This window comes from Salmo salar, chromosome ssa05 (genome assembly GCF_905237065.1).
Source record: "Salmo salar chromosome ssa05, Ssal_v3.1, whole genome shotgun sequence".
In the NCBI taxonomy this organism is placed as follows: Eukaryota; Metazoa; Chordata; class Actinopteri; order Salmoniformes; family Salmonidae; genus Salmo; species Salmo salar.
In genome coordinates, this window is record NC_059446.1 from 81,908,198 (window position 1) to 81,925,243 (window position 17,046).

At 43.6% G+C, this 17,046-nt stretch overlaps 1 protein-coding gene across 3 annotated transcripts; it reads right to left on the reverse strand.

The window, feature by feature from the left end:
* Nucleotides 1-18: 18 nt before the first annotated feature.
* LOC106606086 (steroid 21-hydroxylase) lies at nt 19-15,891 on the reverse strand. Of its 3 annotated transcripts, XM_014202188.2 has the most exons (12): nt 15,691-15,891; nt 14,832-15,021; nt 14,592-14,681; nt 13,780-13,934; nt 12,782-12,877; nt 7,613-7,723; nt 7,362-7,448; nt 7,110-7,205; nt 6,248-6,361; nt 1,903-2,069; nt 664-767; nt 19-450 (listed from the first exon to the last, which is right to left on the reverse strand). In XM_014202188.2, the coding sequence occupies exons 2-12, from the start codon at nt 14,923-14,925 to the stop codon at nt 203-205; spliced, it is 1,362 nt and encodes a 453-aa protein (XP_014057663.2). In that variant the 5' UTR covers nt 14,926-15,021; nt 15,691-15,891; the 3' UTR covers nt 19-202. The 3 variants fall into 3 exon arrangements, with proteins under 3 accessions (XP_014057663.2, XP_014057664.2, XP_045575098.1); XM_014202189.2 differs by lacking the exon at nt 14,832-15,021 and having other exon boundaries at nt 15,691-15,877; XM_045719142.1 differs by lacking the exon at nt 15,691-15,891 and having other exon boundaries at nt 14,809-14,943.
* Nucleotides 15,892-17,046: the final 1,155 nt, after the last annotated feature.

Here is a 17,046-nt window from a genome sequence, read left to right on the forward strand (position 1 = left end):
GGAGTCAGAAATGCATCCTTCGTTGTTAAAAGAGGAAGTATTTATTAGAAATGGAAAATATTATTCTATACATTCCAATTCCTTCACCATTACTGCACAATACTATACAATATATGCCTTCTCTCACAGGGATACTTCCTCTAGAGCCTAATGATTGATACAAATATAATGTGATCACTGTACATGAACAAACTCGGAGAGGTCAAGGCCCTGGTCTGGGCCGTGCTATGACTGTGTAGGCCTTGGCTTTGAGTACCACACTGGCTACTCCTGTCAGGTCTGGCAGAGAGGCCCGGCTTTCAGCAGGTACGAACTGGAAATCACGCAACAAGTAGGCGGTGAACAGAAACAATTCCATTTTGGCCACGGCCTCCCCCAAACACAGCCGAGCGCCCCCTCCGAAAGGCAGGAGAGCACGCGTGGAGGCCCCCCCACCCTCCAGGAACCGCTCTGAAAGAGAGAGGATCTACTGTTAGTTGCTGCTGGAACTATGTTGCTGAGCCAAGTGAAAGGAATGCTAGCCTGCATCCCAAATGGTACCCTATTCCCTATATAGTGCACTACTTTTAACCTGAAACTTATGTGCCCAGATCAATAGTAATTCACTATATAGGGAATAGGATGCCATTCGGAACATTACCAGTACACTCAATAGCCCAGCACCTGGTTTGAAGGCATAGGGATCCGTCCACACTGCAGGGTCATGATGCGCCCCAAACAAATTGGGGATGATGACAGTGTTCTTAGGGATGAAGTAGCCTGCAATACTGAACACATATGGAATAGACACAGAGTTATACATAGCACATACATTGAGTATAGCAAACATTAGGAACACCTTCCTAATATTGAGTTGTACCCCGCTCCCTCAGAACAGCATCAGTTCATTGGGACATGGACTACAAGGTGTCCAAAGCATTCCACAGGGATGCTGGCCCATGTTGACTCCAATGTTTCCCACAGTTGTGTCAAGTTGGCTGGACGTCCTTTGAGTGGTGGACGATTCTTGATACACACAGGAAATTGTTGAGCGTGAAAAACCCAGCAGCGTTGCAGTTCTTGACACAAACTGATGCGCCTGGCACCTACTACCATACCCCGTTCAAAGGCAATGAAATATTTTGTCTTGCCCATTCACCCTCTGAATGGCAGACACACACAATCCATGTCCCAATTGTCTCAAGGATTAAAAATCCTTCTTTAACCTGTCTCCTCCCCTTCATCTACACTGACTGAAGTGGATTTAACAAGTGACATCAATAAAGGATCATAGCTTTCACCTGGATTCACCTGGTCAGTCTGTGTCGTGGAAAGAGCAGGTATTCTTAATGTTTTGTATACTCAGTGTATAAACATGCATTAGTACAGTATGATGAGGTATTACATTTAGGTAGAAAAACGGCATAGAAGAGAAGTTGGCAAGGCAAATGTACTGTACAAAGCAGAGTAACAGCATCAAAACATAAGCTCCCATAGGATGGTGAAAGTTAAGCTGTATAGTACTTTCCCACCGTGCATTTATTGAGATGCTGTGTAGAGTAATCTTATACAGTAATGATATACACTAAAGATATACAGTGATGATGTACAGTGATGATATACAGTGATGATATACAGTAAAGATACAGTAAAGATATACAGTGATGATATACAGTAAAGATATACAGTAAAGATATACAGTAAAGATATACAGTACTACAGTAAGTATATCTCAGAGGAGACTGGTGGGAGGGGTTATAGGAGGACAGGCTCATTGTAATGGCTGGAATGGATTTGATGGAACGGAGTCAAACACATCAAATAAATGGAAACCACATGTTTGACTCTGTTCCTTTTATTCCATTTTAGCCCGTCCTCCTATAGCTCCTCCCACCAGCCTCCTCTGGTATATCTTCCATTCACCTGCTGTCTCTGATGGCTCTGTGAGGCACGGCTAGCGGAGCCACAGGTCTGAGTCTGAGCACCTCACTGATCACAGCACACAGCACTGGCAGCCTGTGTCTGTCACTGTACTGAGGGTAGCGCCCGTCCAGCACCGAACACAACTCATCATACACTCTGTACTGCACCTGGGGGGGGAGGAGGAGGAGGAGGAAGGGAGGGAGAGAGAACCAGGGTCAGCACACTATCAAATTATGTTTTTTTGACATCATTGTAAGCCTGCCACACATACACTATATGATACATTTAAGAATGAGTGTGAGTTTTTGTCACAACCTGGCTCGTAGGAAGTGACAAAGAGCTTTTATAGGACCAGGGCACAAATAATAGTAATCAATAATTTTGCTCTTTATTTAACCATCTTACAAATAAAACCTTAATCTAAAATTGTGAATAACTCACCACAGGTTAATGAGAAGGGTGTGCTTGAAAGGATGCACATAAATGCAATATTGGGATGTATTGGAGAAAGTCTCAGTCTTAAATCATTTTCCACACAGTCTGTGCCTGTATTTAGTTTTCATGCTAGTGAGGGCTGAGAATCCACTCTCACATAGGTACGTGGTTGCAAAGGGCATCAGTGTCTTAACGGCGCGATTTGGATACTCAGGATACTCTGAGCGCAGCCCAATCCAGAAATCTGGCAGTGGCTTCTGATTAAATTCCATTTTCACAGAACCGCTTGTTGTAATTTCGATGAGGCTCTCTTGTTCAGATATCAGTAAGTGAACTGGAGGCAGGGCATGAAAGGGATAACGAATCCAGTTGTTTGTGTCATCCGTTTCGGGAAAGTATCTGCGTAATTGCGCACCCAGCTCACTCACATTTGACATTGTTCGTAAACTTGAGTTAATTTTCACACAAAAAATCATACAATGATGGAAAGACCTGTGTGTTGTCCTTGTTAATGCAGACAGAGAAGAGCTCCAACTTCTTAATCATAGCCTCAATGTTGTCCCACACACTGATTATAGTTGTGGAGAGTCCCTGTAATCCCAGATTCAGATCATTCAGGTGAGAAAAAAACATCACCCAGATAGGCCAGTCGTGTGAGAAACTCATCAGACAAGTGAAAATTATGGTCACTAAAGAAAAATTTAAGCTCGTCTCGCAATTCCAAAAAAACATGTCAATACATTGCCCCTTCATAACCAGCGCACTTCTGTATGTTGTAAAAGCGTTACATGGTCGCTGCCCATATCATTGCATAGTGCAGAAAATACATGTGAGTTCAGGGACCTTGCTTTAACAAAGTTAACCATTTTCACTGTAGTGTCCAAAACGTCTTTCAAGCTGTCAGGCATTCCCTTGGCAGCAAGAGCCTCGCGGTGGATGCTGCAGTGTACCCAAGCAACTGCTTGCACGCATGTTACCACTCCACTATGTCTCCCGGTCATGGCTTTTGCACCATCAGTACAGATACCAACATGAGTAGCAGCTACATTACGGACCGTTAGTGGAATTCCCGCGAGAGAATAACAGTTCATGTGATTGCATGTTAATTATTTGACTAGGCTACCTGTATTCGACATTGTGTTGTTATATCGCTGAACACTAGATGGTTTAATTTTTCTTGGGGCAGTGAAACGAGGCAACTCAGGTGAGGAAAAAAACCTTACCCAAATGTATAGCCCCGTTGGACTGTTTGAAAATGTGAAGCAGAAAACATTTTAAAAAGTGTGAATCACATTTTTATTTGACGTACTCCAGACGACATTGCGCGTACCCCTGGTGGTAGTATAGTGTATCTAGTTCTGTAGTGTAGTGTAGCGTATAGAGTTCTGTAGTGTATAGAGTTCTGTAGCGTATAGAGTTCTGTAGCGTATAGAGTTCTGTAGTGTATAGAGTTCTGTAGTGTAGCGTAGTGTATAGAGTTCTGTAGTGTATAGAGTTCTGTAGCGTATAGAGTTCTGTAGTGTATAGAGTTCTGTAGTGTAGCGTAGCGTATAGAGTTCTGTAGCGTATAGAGTTCTGTAGTGTAGCGTATAGAGTTCTGTAGTGTATAGAGTTCTGTAGTGTAGCGTATAGAGTTCTGTAGTGTATAGAGTTCTGTAGCGTATAGAGATCTGTAGTGTATAGAGTTCTGTAGTGTAGCGTATAGAGTTCTGTAGTGTATAGAGTTCTGTAGTGTAGCGTATAGAGTTCTGTAGTGTATAGAGTTCTGTAGCGTATAGAGTTCTGTAGTGTATAGAGTTCTGTAGCGTATAGAGTTCTGTAGTGTATAGAGTTCTGTAGTGTAGCGTATAGAGTTCTGTAGTGTATAGAGTTCTGTAGTGTAGCGTATAGAGTTCTGTAGTGTATAGAGTTCTGTAGCGTAGCGTATAGAGTTCTGTAGCGTATAGAGTTCTGTAGTGTATAGAGTTCTGTAGCGTATAGAGTTCTGTAGTGTATAGAGTTCTGTAGTGTATAGAGTTCTGTAGTGTAGCGTATAGAGTTCTGTAGCGTATAGAGTTCTGTAGCGTATAGAATTCTGTAGCGTATAGAGTTCTGTAGTGTAGCGTAGCGTATAGAGTTCTGTAGCGTATAGAGTTCTGTAGCGTATAGAGTTCTGTAGCGTATAGAGTTCTGTAGTGTAGCGTATAGAGTTCTGTAGTGTATAGAGTTCTGTAGTGTAGCGTAGCGTATAGAGTTCTGTAGTGTAGCGTATAGAGTTCTGTAGTGTATAGAGTTCTGTAGTGTAGCGTAGCAAATAGAGTTCTGTAGTGTATAGAGTTCTGTAGTGTAGCGTAGCGTATAGAGTTCTGTAGTGTAGCGTAGTGTATAGAGTTCTGTAGCGTAGCGTAGCGTATAGAGTTCTGTAGTGTAGCGTATAGAGTTCTGTAGTGTATAGAGTTCTGTAGTGTAGCGTAGCAAATAGAGTTCTGTAGTGTATAGAGTTCTGTAGTGTAGCGTAGCGTATAGACTTCTGTAGTGTAGCGTAGTGTATAGAGTTCTGTAGTGTAGCGTAGCGTATAGAGTTCTGTAGTGTAGCGTATAGAGTTCTGTAGTGTATAGAGTTCTGTAGCGTATAGAGTTCTGTAGTGTATAGAGTTCTGTAGTGTAGCGTAGCAAATAGAGTTCTGTAGCTTATAGAGTTCTGTAGCGTATAGAGTTCTGTAGTGTAGCGTATAGAGTTCTGTAGTGTATAGAGTTCTGTAGTGTAGCGTATAGAGTTCTGTAGTGTAGCGTAGCGTATAGAGTTCTGTAGCGTATAGAGTTCTGTAGTGTAGCGTATAGAGTTCTGTAGTGTATAGAGTTCTGTAGCGTATAGAGTTCTGTAGTGTATAGAGTTCTGTAGTGTAGCGTATAGAGTTCTGTAGCTTATAGAGTTCTGTAGTGTATAGAGTTCTGTAGTGTAGCGTAGCGTATAGAGTTCTGTAGTGTAGCGTAGGGTATAGAGTTCTGTAGTGTATAGAGTTCTGTAGTGTAGCGTATAGAGTTCTGTAGTGTATAGAGTTCTGTAGTGTAGCGTATAGAGTTCTGTAGCGTATAGAGTTCTGTAGTGTAGCGTAGCGTATAGAGTTCTGTAGCGTATAGAGTTCTGTAGCGTATAGAGTTCTGTAGCGTATAGAGTTCTGTAGTGTATAGAGTTCTGTAGTGTAGCGTAGCGTATAGAGTTCTGTAGTGTAGCGTAGTGTATAGAGTTCTGTAGCGTATAGAGTTCTGTAGTGTATAGAGTTCTGTAGTGTAGCGTAGCGTATAGAGTTCTGTAGTGTAGCGTATAGAGTTCTGTAGTGTATAGAGTTCTTTAGTGTAGCGTAGCAAATAGAGTTCTGTAGTGTATAGAGTTCTGTAGTGTAGCGTAGCGTATAGAGTTCTGTAGTGTAGCGTATAGAGTTCTGTAGTGTATAGAGTTCTGTAGTGTATAGAGTTCTGTAGTGTAGCGTAGCGTATATAGTTCTGTAGTGTAGCGTAGCGTATAAAGTTCTGTAGTGTATAGAGTTCTGTAGTGTAGCGTAGCGTATACATTTACATTTAAGTCATTTAGCAGACGCTGTTATCCAGAGCGATTTACAAATTGGTGCATTCACCTTATGATATCCAGTGGAACAACCACTTTACAATAGTGCATCTAAATCTAGAGTTCTGTAGTGTAGCGTAGCGTAGCGTATAGAGTTCTGTAGTGTAGCGTATAGAGTTCTGTAGTGTAGCGTATAGAGTTCTGTAGTGTAGCGTAGCGTATAGAGTTCTGTAGTGTAGCGTATAGAGTTCTGTAGTGTAGCGTAGCGTATAGAGTTATGTAGTGTAGCGTGTTCTGTAGCGTAGCGTATAGAGTTCTGTAGCGTATAGAGTTCTGTAGCGTAGCGTATAGAGTTCTGTAGTGTACCTCAGGCCTGTGCAGTAGGAAGGCCACAGTCCAGCTGAGCCAGGCAGCTGTTGTCTCCGTTCCCCCGATCAGAAGGTCCACAGTGGCCATGTGGACGTGAGTGTCTGTCAGGACCTGTGAATGGACCATGTCCTTACTACAGACCATAACCATGGGTGTGACCCAAATGGTGCTCTATTCTCTATATATTGCACTGCTTTTAACCAGGGCCATGGTCAAAAGTAGTGCACTAGGGAATAGGGTGCCATTTCAGATGCGCAATATAACACTTACTATTACATATTTATAGCAAGTAGTAGGCTTATATTGTAAGCATTTGCTATGTGATTTTGATTGATTACCATGATAAAACACAGCCTGGTCTCATAGACTAGACCTAACATAGTAAACGTTAATCTGGAAAACTCAAATTAGTATGATATGTTACGTTTGGTGTGGTTACATAAGAAAGTTACTTAACACGAACGTCTAGCAACCCAAGGGTTGCGTGTTTGAATCTCGTCACGGATAACTTTTATCTAATTAGCAACTTTGCAACTACTTACTACTTTTTAGATGCTTTGCAACTACTTAGCATGTTAGCTAACCCTTCCCCTAACCAAAACTTTAACCCTTTAACCTAACTCCAAAACATAACCTTTCTAACGTTAGCCTTAGCCACCTAGCTAACGTTAGCCACAACAAATTAGAATTCGCAACATAGCATACTTTTTGCAAATTGCAAACATATTGTACAAATTTCTATTAATACATACTATACAAAACGTAACCTATAAAATTAATTGTAGTGTCCCAGATTCACTTTACTATCTTACGTCTACATCTGAGTTCAGGTTGTAAACCATGATAAGCCAGAACCTACCACACCCTGTGTTGTGTCCTGGGGCTTCCCATGGCCGTTGAGGAGAGCGCCTGTGATGGCAATGGCGTCCTCAGATGTTTTGCTCGGTGCCTGCATCTGTGGCAGCAATTCAGTTCATATATTCCATATGCTACCAATGTACCCATATTACATTACAGATGCTTTTTTAAAACTTTGACATGATTGTCTTTGTGATTGCTGCTGGCTACTTGAACATACGTTTGAAAAAGAAGCTACAGTATTCACACCAACCCTGTACTCATCCAGATGTGTTTTGATGATTTCATCTCTCCTGGCCACCTCTTTCAGAAGACGGGAGAACGGAGGATTGGGCAATTTCTTAGACAAATGGGAACAGATCAATATAATTACATAATAGAATCACATATTCCCACTTATGTTTGCACCGTTTTAGACATTTTTAATTTGTGTATCAGAGTAGCTGTCTGTGCATGCAGTTTCCCTATCAGATAGTGTAGTATGAGTGTATAAACTTGACCAACCCTGAGCAGTGGGAAGGAGTCCAGAGCAGAGATCCAGGGAGAGCCCCATAGAGACACGATCTCATTAAGACAGCCATGCAGTCTCTGCAGCTCTGCAGAACTCTTCTCATACTGAAAGACACCGACAAATAGACAAAGGTTACAAACACAGACAAATGAATCAGTACATTACAGGAAGTCCCACTTATACCATTTACCGTTTGATACTACTGTATGTAAAGCGTCTTTGGCTCCTTGAAAAGTTATTACATTTTTTATTTTTGTATTATCATTATCATAATAATATTAATAATAATTATTATCAGTATCATAATAATTATTATTATTATCATTATTATTATCATTATTATTCTTATTATCATAATTACTATTATCATTATCCTTAGTATTATCATAATTATTATCAGTATTATTCTTATTTACATCACACACAGTAGTACAGTAGATGCTTTGCCAAATGTGGCATAACCCTTTTCCACCTTCTATAACATGACTTTACATTATTGATAAAGCACCAATACGTTTTTCTTTTATAAAGGATTGATAAACCCTTTCAGGTTGTTGTTAGATTAAACTGGGATATAATGAGATATTACTTCAACACTGAAACAATGTACTATTACATAACCCACTGGGCACAGACATCAGTTCAACGTTAAGTTTTGATTTACATTTGTTTGAGTTGTCAACTAACGTGAATTCAACGGGAAATCAACAAAAAATGTCACCAATGGTGATGGATTTAATGGATAATGGATTTAGGTTAAAAGTTGGGTAAAATAATAAATAAATCCCTTACGTTGATGAGTTTTTGCAAATCCAATTAGTTTTCCACGTTGATTCAACTTCATCACATAGGTTTTTTTGTGTTGAAATGACTTGGAAACAATGTTGATTCAACCAGTTTTTGCCCAGTGGGAAGTTTATTGGATCAAAATGTGTTGTTGGTCAATTTGATGTCATTCGTTGCGTAAAGTTGCACAACCTTAACAGTAAACTAACCATGCATGGCTATCACTGTAAGCACACCACCCACATACCCAAAACACACGGACGACTGTGTGATCATGCTCTCCACAGCCGATGTGAGTAAGACCTTTTAACAGGTCAACATTCACAAGGCCGCAGGGCCAGACGGATTACCAGGACGTGTACTCCGAGCATGCGCTGACCAACTGGCAAGTGCCTTCACTGACATTTTCAACCTCTCCCTGTCTGAGTCTGTAATACCAACATGTTTCAAGCAGACCACCATAGTCTCTGTGCCTAAAAACACTAAGGTAATCTACCTAAATGACTACCGACCCGTAGCACTCACATCTGTAGCCATGAAGTGCTTTGAAAGGCAGGTCACGGCTCACATCAACACCATTATCCCAAAAACCCTTGATCCACTCCAATTTGCATACTGCCCCAACAGATCCACAGATGATGCAATCTCTATTGCACTCCACACTGCCCTTTCGCACCTGGACAAAAGGAACACCTATGTGAGAATGCTATTCATTGACTACAGTTCAGCTTTCAACACCATAGTGCCCTCAAAGCTCATCACTACGCTAAGGACCCTGGGACTAAACACCTCCCTCTGCAACTGGATTCTGGACTTCCTGACGGGCCACCCCCATGTGGTAAGGGTAGGTAACAACACATCCGTCACACTGATCCTCAACACGGGGGCCCCTCAGCGGTGCGTGCTCAGTCCCCTCCTGTACTCCCTGTTCACTCGTGACTGCACGGCCAGGCACGACTCCAACACCATCATTAAGTTTGCTGATGACACAACAGTGGTAGGCCTGATCACCAACAACAACGAGACAGCCTATAGGGAGGAGGTCAGAGACCTGGCCGTGTGGTGCAAGGACAACAACCTCTCCCTCAACGTGATCAAGACAAAGGAGATAATTGTGGACAATTTTTTAACTTTTTTATTTCACCTTCATTTAACCAGGTAGGCTAGTTGAGAACAAGTTCTCATTTACAACTGCGACCTGGCCAAGATAAAGCAAAGCAGTGTGACACAGACAACAACACAGAGTTACACGGAGTAAACAATAAACAAGCCAATAACACAATAAACAAGTTAATGGCACAGTAGAAAAAAAGAAAGTCTATATACAGTGTGTGCAAAAGGCATGAGGTAGGCAATAAATAGGCCATAGGAGCGAATAATTACAATTTAGCAGATTAACCCTGGAGGGATAAATGAGCATATGATGATGTGCAAGTAGAGATACTGGTGTGCAAAAGAGCAGAAAAGTAAATGAAATAAAAACAGTATGGGTATGAGGTAGGTAGATTGGGTGGGAAATTTACAGATGGACTGTGTACAGCAGCAGCGATCGGTTAGCTGCTCAGGTAGCTGATGTTTAAAGTTGGTGAGGGAAATAAAAGTCTCCAACTTCAGTGATTTTTGCAATTCGTTCCAGTCACTGGCAGCAGAGAACTGGAAGGAAAGGCGGCCAAATGAGGTGTTGGCTTTGGAGGTGATCAGTGAGATATACCTGCTGGAACGTGTGCTACGGGTGGGTGTTGTTATCGTGACCAGTGAACTGAGAGAAGGCGGAGCTTTACCTAGCATAGACTTATAGATGACCTGGAGCCAGTGGGTCTGGCGACGAATATGTAGCGAGGGCCAGCCGACTAGAGCATACAGGTTGCAGTGGTGGGTGGTATAAGGTGATTTGGTAACAAAACAGATGGCACTGTGATAGACTGCATCCAGTTTGCTGAGTAGAGTATTGGAAGCTATTTTGTAGATGACATCGCCGAAGTCGAGGATCGGTAGGGTAGTCAGTTTTACTAGGGTAAGTTTGGCGGTGTGGGTGAAGGAGGCTTTGTTGCGAAATAGAAAGCCGATTCTAGATTTGATTTTGGATTGGAGATGTTTAATATGAGTCTGGAAGGAGAGTTTACAGTCTAACCAGACGCCTAGGTATTTATAGTCGTTCACATATTCTAGGTTGGAACTGTCCAGGGTGGTGATGCTAGTCGGGCGGGCGGGTGCGGGCAGCGAACGGTTGAAAAGCATGCATTTGGTTTTACTAGCGTTTAACAGCAGTTGGAGGCCACGGAAGGAGTGTTGTATGGCATTGAAGCTCGTTTGGAGGTTAGTTAGCACAGTGTCCAAGGAAGGGCCAGAAGTATACAGAATGGTGTCGTCTGCGTAGAGGGGAATCAGGGAATCGCCCGCTGCAAGAGCGACATCATTGATATATACCGAGAAAAGAGTCGGCCCGAGAATTGAACCCTGTGGTACCCCCATAGAGACTGCCAGAGGTCCGGACAACATGCCCTCCGATTTGACACACTGAACGGGGGGACTATTCGATGCTATTGCAGTCAGCCACAAAATGTTTTTGTGCTGGTCAAGGGCAGTCAGGTCTGAAGTGAACCAAGGGCTATATCTGTTCTTAGGAAATTACTTTTAAAGAATGACCAGGCATCCTTGACTGACAGGATGAGGTTAGTATCCTTCCAGGATACCCGGGCCAGGTCGATTAGAAAGGCCTGCTCGCAGAAGTGTTTTAGGGAGCATTTGACAGTGATGAGGGGTGGTCGTTTGACCGCGGATACAGGCAATGAGGCGGTGATTACTGAGATCCTGATTGAAAACAGCGGAGGTGTATTTGGAGGGCAAGTTGGTCAGGATAATGTATATGAGGGTGCCCATGTTTACGGATTTAGGGTTGTACCTGGTGGGTTCCTTGATGATTTGTGTGAGATTGAGGGCATCTAGCTTAGATTGTAGGACTGCCGGGGTGTTACGCATATCCCAGTTTAGGTCACCTAACAGAACGAACTCTGAGGCTAGCTGGGGGGCGATCTATTCACAAATGGTGTTCAGGGCACAGCTGGGAGCGTAGGGGGGTCGCTAGCAGGCGGCAACAGTGAGAGACTTATTTCTGGAGAGATTAATTTTTAAAATTAGAAGTTTGAACTGTTTGGGTATAGACCTGGAAAGTATGACAGAACTTTGCAGGCTATCTCTGCAGTAGATTGCAACTCCTCCCCCTTTGGCAGTTCTATCTTGACGGAAAAAGTTGTAGTTTGGTATGGAAATCTCAGATTTTTTGGTGGCCTTCCTAAGCCAGGATTCATACACGGCAAGGACATCAGGGTTGGCGGAGTGTGCTAAAGTAGTGAGTAAAACAAACTTAGGGAGGAGTTTTCTGATGTTGACATGCATGAAACCAAGGCTTTTCGATCACAGAAGTCAACAAATGAGAGTGCCTGGGGACACGCAGGGCCTGGGTTTAGCCTCCACATCACCCAAGGAACAGAGGAGGAGTAGGATGAGGGTACGGCTAAAGGATATCAAAACTGGTTGCCTAGAGCGTTGGGGACAAAGAATAAAAGGAGCAGATTTCTGGTCGTGTAGAATAGATTCAGGGCATAATGTGCAGACAGGGGTATGGTGGGGTGCGGGTACAGCGGAGGTAAGCCCAGGCACTGAGTGATGATAAGAGAGGTTGTATATCTGGACATGCTGGTTATAATGGGTGAGGTCACCGCATGTGTGGGAGGTGGGACAAAGGAGGTATCAGAGGTATGATGAGTGGAACTAGGGGCCACATTGTAAACTAAAACAATGATAACTAACCTAAACAACAGTATACAAGGCATATTGACATTTGAGAGAGACATACAGCGAGGCATAAAGTAATCACAGGTGTTGATTGGGAGAGCTAGCTAGACAACAACGGGTGAGACAACAGGTTTGTTTTTCCAACTGTGATATATAACTGTGCTTATCGTGTCTCTGCTTTTAGATACCTTACCCACGCAGTGGTTGATAAAATACATGACTATATTTCCGTCATGGTTATCCCTTGGCCAAACCTGGTGTCTCTCTTCATTCTAATTCTGGTTATGTCCCAAATAACACCCTATTCCCTATATAGTGCACTACATTTTCACCAAAGTCCAAGTAGTGCACTATATAGGGAATAGGGTGCCACTCCTGGTGTATAAACTGAACAGACTCAGAGCACTGACAGATACCTGGCTTCAAATAGTGTTGGTTTTCTTCCAAATACTTGATTGAGCCTGCCTGGAGCAGCCAGATCAAATGTGTGTGGTTTCTATTTTTGGGACTTTTCCATTGGTTCCATTGTGCCAGGCAAGCGCAGACAACAAATACTATTTGAACCCAGGTGTGATCCTCACCTCTTTCCCAAAGGCCAGTGTGGTGATGACGTTACTGGCTGCTACAGTGAAATCCCCAGAGAGGTCCGCAGCTCTGCCATTATAGTCCAGTAGCACCTGATGGATCACAGGTCACATATTCAGATAGAAACTCCCTCACTGTAAACTAAATATCGATTGCCTCAATTTAAGAAGATGAGTTACCCCGCTGACTTGTAACTTCAACTTTTATTTTGCTGTAACTTTTTCAATTTGAAACAACTACATCGTCTTTACACAGGGCCACAAACAAGAAGTGCAACAAGTGATACGTCATTAAGTTGTGGTTGGCATGTTGCTGAGGTTGTGTTGCATTGTGTAATCTCCAGTTCAGTCAGTCAGTGTACTGGTACATGCTGGTTTACATTCCTTCTCAGAACACAGTGGATTTGTTCCATTCTGCTGTTCCCTCCCTTGGTACATAAAGTGTTCTGTGTTCCGCGCAACGGATCGAAATACCTGCACGTTGGTGTATGCTCCAGTATAGTTCATTACAATGTTTTGACCCCCAGAAAGGTCGAAGGTCTTCGTGGAGTAAACATTGCAATAAACTATACAGGAGCATACAACCATATAATTACATACAGAACTCTAGAATGCTGAAGCTGAGAGAATATTTTTGTGTGGGTGGATACTTCACAAAAAGGAAATCTTTATTTCTAACAATTATGAAAGATTTTAGTTCTGGTTTAACCCAGATTAGGATCCTAGCAACATGACAAACAATCATCCATCTTGGTCAGGGAAGCTTTCCTTGGGAAACTGATCAAATGTGTTAAAATGTTGTGTAAAATAATGAATTTGTACATGTACAGGTCATTCTGAAAGTATTCAGACCCTTTCTCTTTTTCCACATTTTGTTACATTACAGCCTTAATCTAAAATGGATTGAATAAATAAAAATCTTATCAATCTACACACAGTACCCCATAATGAGAAAGTGAAAACAGGTTTAGAACTGTCATGTGTTTCATCTCTACTTGTCTCAGCTGGAGGGCCTGTTTCTGGATGACCCCGTGGAGCGACTGCTGGGTGCAGCGCTGCAGTGCATTATGGGCCAGACGGCGATGGGCCCTCCACTCCTCACTGTAGTCCCCCAGAGAGATGGAGCGGCCTCCCCCTGACACCACGTCTCCTGGGAGACAGAGAGAGAGAGGGAGAGGGAGGGAGGGAGGGAGAGAGGTAGAGGGAGGGAGGGAGGGAGGGGTAGAGAGAGGGAGGGAGGGGTAGAGGGAGGGGGGATGTAGGGAGGGAGAGGTAGAGGGAGGGAGGGAGGGAGGGGGAGGGAGAGAGGTAGAGGGAGGGAGGGAGGGGTAGAGAGAGGGAGGGAGGGGTAGAGGGAGGGGGGATGTAGGGAGGGAGGGGGGAGGGAGGGAGGGAGAGGTAGAGGGAGGGGTAGGGAGGGAGGGAGGGGTAGAGACAGAGAGGGGTACAGGGAGGGAGGGAGGGAGGGGTAGAGGGAGGGGAGAGGGAGGGAGAGGGAGGGGTAGGGAGGGAGGGGTAGAGAGAAACAGAGAGACAGGTAGAGAGAGGGAGAGGGAGGGAGAGAGAGGGAGGGAGGGGTAGAGAGAAACAGAGACAGGGAGGGAGAGAGAGAGAGAAGGAGAGAGAGGGAGGTAGGTAGGGTGAGATGGAGGGAGCGATGAGGAAGGGTGGGGTGAAATGGAGGGCGGAGAAAGAGAGTGAGGTGAAGGGTAAATCATTTGAATCAAAAGCACTGTTGGCTTAGAGTAACAGAAGTGAGTGATGGTTGCTGGGAATACTGGGGTGGTTCTAGTAACAGGTTCTTTACCGGTGTAAGAATGTGGTCTCCCAGCAAAGTCAGACCATTTCTTCACCAAGGCTTCTCTGATGATGTCACCACTGTTTAATACCACCATGGCTGCAGCAAACACAAAATACAGACTCAAGACAAACTTACTGTAATACTGAAACCATTCACATACTGAGGATATCACATGTATAAACAACTATTCTAACTGTCTTGAAACAGAGTTAACTTGAGTCACTTGGTTGGGAGTGACTTCATTACTGGTGTTGCCACACTTGAGGCGGTAGATGTTGCCATAGCGACGTGCCAGGGAGGTCAGGTGACTGGGCAGGTGGTCGTGTGCCAGCTCCAGCATGTTGCCCAGCAGAGGGAGAGAGAGAGGGCCAGGGAGAGAGGGAGAGAGAACAGGGAAAGAACTGATAGAAAGAGTGCAGAAGTCTAGACCCAACAGCTTGGGATGGAGGAGGTGGATAACATACAGTAGGTACACAAAGGAAAAGTTGGTTGTCATTATCTTCATAATGTTACTGTTGACCATTGCTAATCAAGTGAAGCCATATGGAAAATGACTTGTCCTTTGACCATTTACATTGAGATTTACATAAGGCCTATTCATAGCCTCTAATCGAACGATAAGCAGAGTTCCAGGTAAAGCAGCTTTTGATATAGATTGTTGAACAGACTGTCATAGATTGTCCTAGACCCTTGAAGGGCCAATCAACAGTTGCTACATCCATGATATGTATGATATTAAGGATATGTACCCATTGATTCTTAAAGAATATAACTTATAAATGCCTTAATGAGCTTAGTTCCACTGTCGTTCCCCATCAGAACCCAAAATATGACTTTTTTTTACCCCGACGTTTGTTAAACAAAGTAAATGTCAACAAACACTGTAGAGCGTCAAAACATGGTTACAACTATCATGTTGATATCATGGATAGCTCTGTCTATGAATTTGAGAGAGATTACATTTCTCCAGCCACATCTCTCAGCTTTTAAACGAAACCGTGGTGGGAAGAGGGCTTTGTCTGTGTTTCAACAGCTAATTGGCCCTTTGCCTGTAGGACGTAGACTGTACAGTACATAAAGGAAGAAAGAGCATTGTATTGATTACCTGCTGACTGACATCCACTGGGTTCTCCCTGTGTAACTTTGTCTCCTTTTCCAGGGAGGTAGATCAGCAGGATCCATAACAATGTAAGCATGACCACAGCACCCACAATCACCACTGACACATACACTGTCATTATGCAGGCTTTAAGTCTCACTCTCCTTGTCCCCCAAACATCACCTTTCACTCTGCTCTTCCCTTTTATACAGGACTCCTCACAGACCCTGCATGTGCCACCCCTCTTCAGTGTTGGCATGGTCCTGCTCAAGGATGGGTAAATATTGTCTTGTCTTGACCCTCTGGATAACCAACTATTATTTCAATGTATTTATATGGTGGAAAAAACAACAGCTGAGAAATGGTACTACGACGACTGATATCCTTGGGTATCTCACTAACATGTTGACCTGACACACCAAAGCACTGAAGGTCTTTGGCTTCTTCTCATGGTGCAACTGGGTGGAAATATGGCTCCAAGTTGGAGGACGATTGAAGTCCTTTGGTCAGCCGAGGTTAGGTGGTACCAGGGTCTTTCTGAAGGACATGTGATTTTAAAGAGGAGGATGTTTACTTTGCTGGAGAGACTCAGATAGGAACAGAGGTGGAACCTATACAGTCTGAGTTCACATAGACGGAAGTCAAAAGATGGGACCAAAGTATCACATTGCAAAATATTAATAGGAATCATTATTAAAGGCAATTTGAAAATAAATGTTTTCAGCTGAGTTTTGAGAATGATCTGCACAATCCTCTCTCTTCCCTCCCCTCTCTCATAACCCTATCCTGTCCTCTCTCTTCCCTCCCTTCTCTCTTCCCTCCCCTCTTCATAACACTGCCTCTCTCTTCCCTCGCCTCTCTCATAACCCTATCCTGTCCTCTCTCTTCCCTCCCTTCTCTCTTCCCTCCCCTCTCTCATAACTCTATCCTGTCCTCTCTCTTCCCTCCCTTCTCTTTTCCCTCCCCCCTCTCATAACTCTATCCTGTCCTCTCTTTTCCCTCCCTTCTCTCATAACTCTATCCTGTCCTCTCTTTTCCCTCCCCTCTCTCATAACTCTATCCTGTCCTCTCTCTTCCCTCCCCCCTCTCATAACTCTATCCTGTCCTCTCTTTTCCCTCCCTCTCTCATAACTCTATCCTGTTTCTTCCCTCCCCTCTCTCATAACTCTATCCTGTCCTCTCTCTTCCCTGTCCTCTCTCATAACTCTATCCTGTCCTCTCTCTTCCCTTCCCCCTCTCATAACTCTATCCTGTCCTCTCTCTTCCCTCCCCTCTCTCATAACTCTATCCTGTCCTCTCTCTTCCCTGTCCTCTCTCATAACCCTATCCTGTCCTCTCTCTTCCCTGTCCTCTCTCATAACT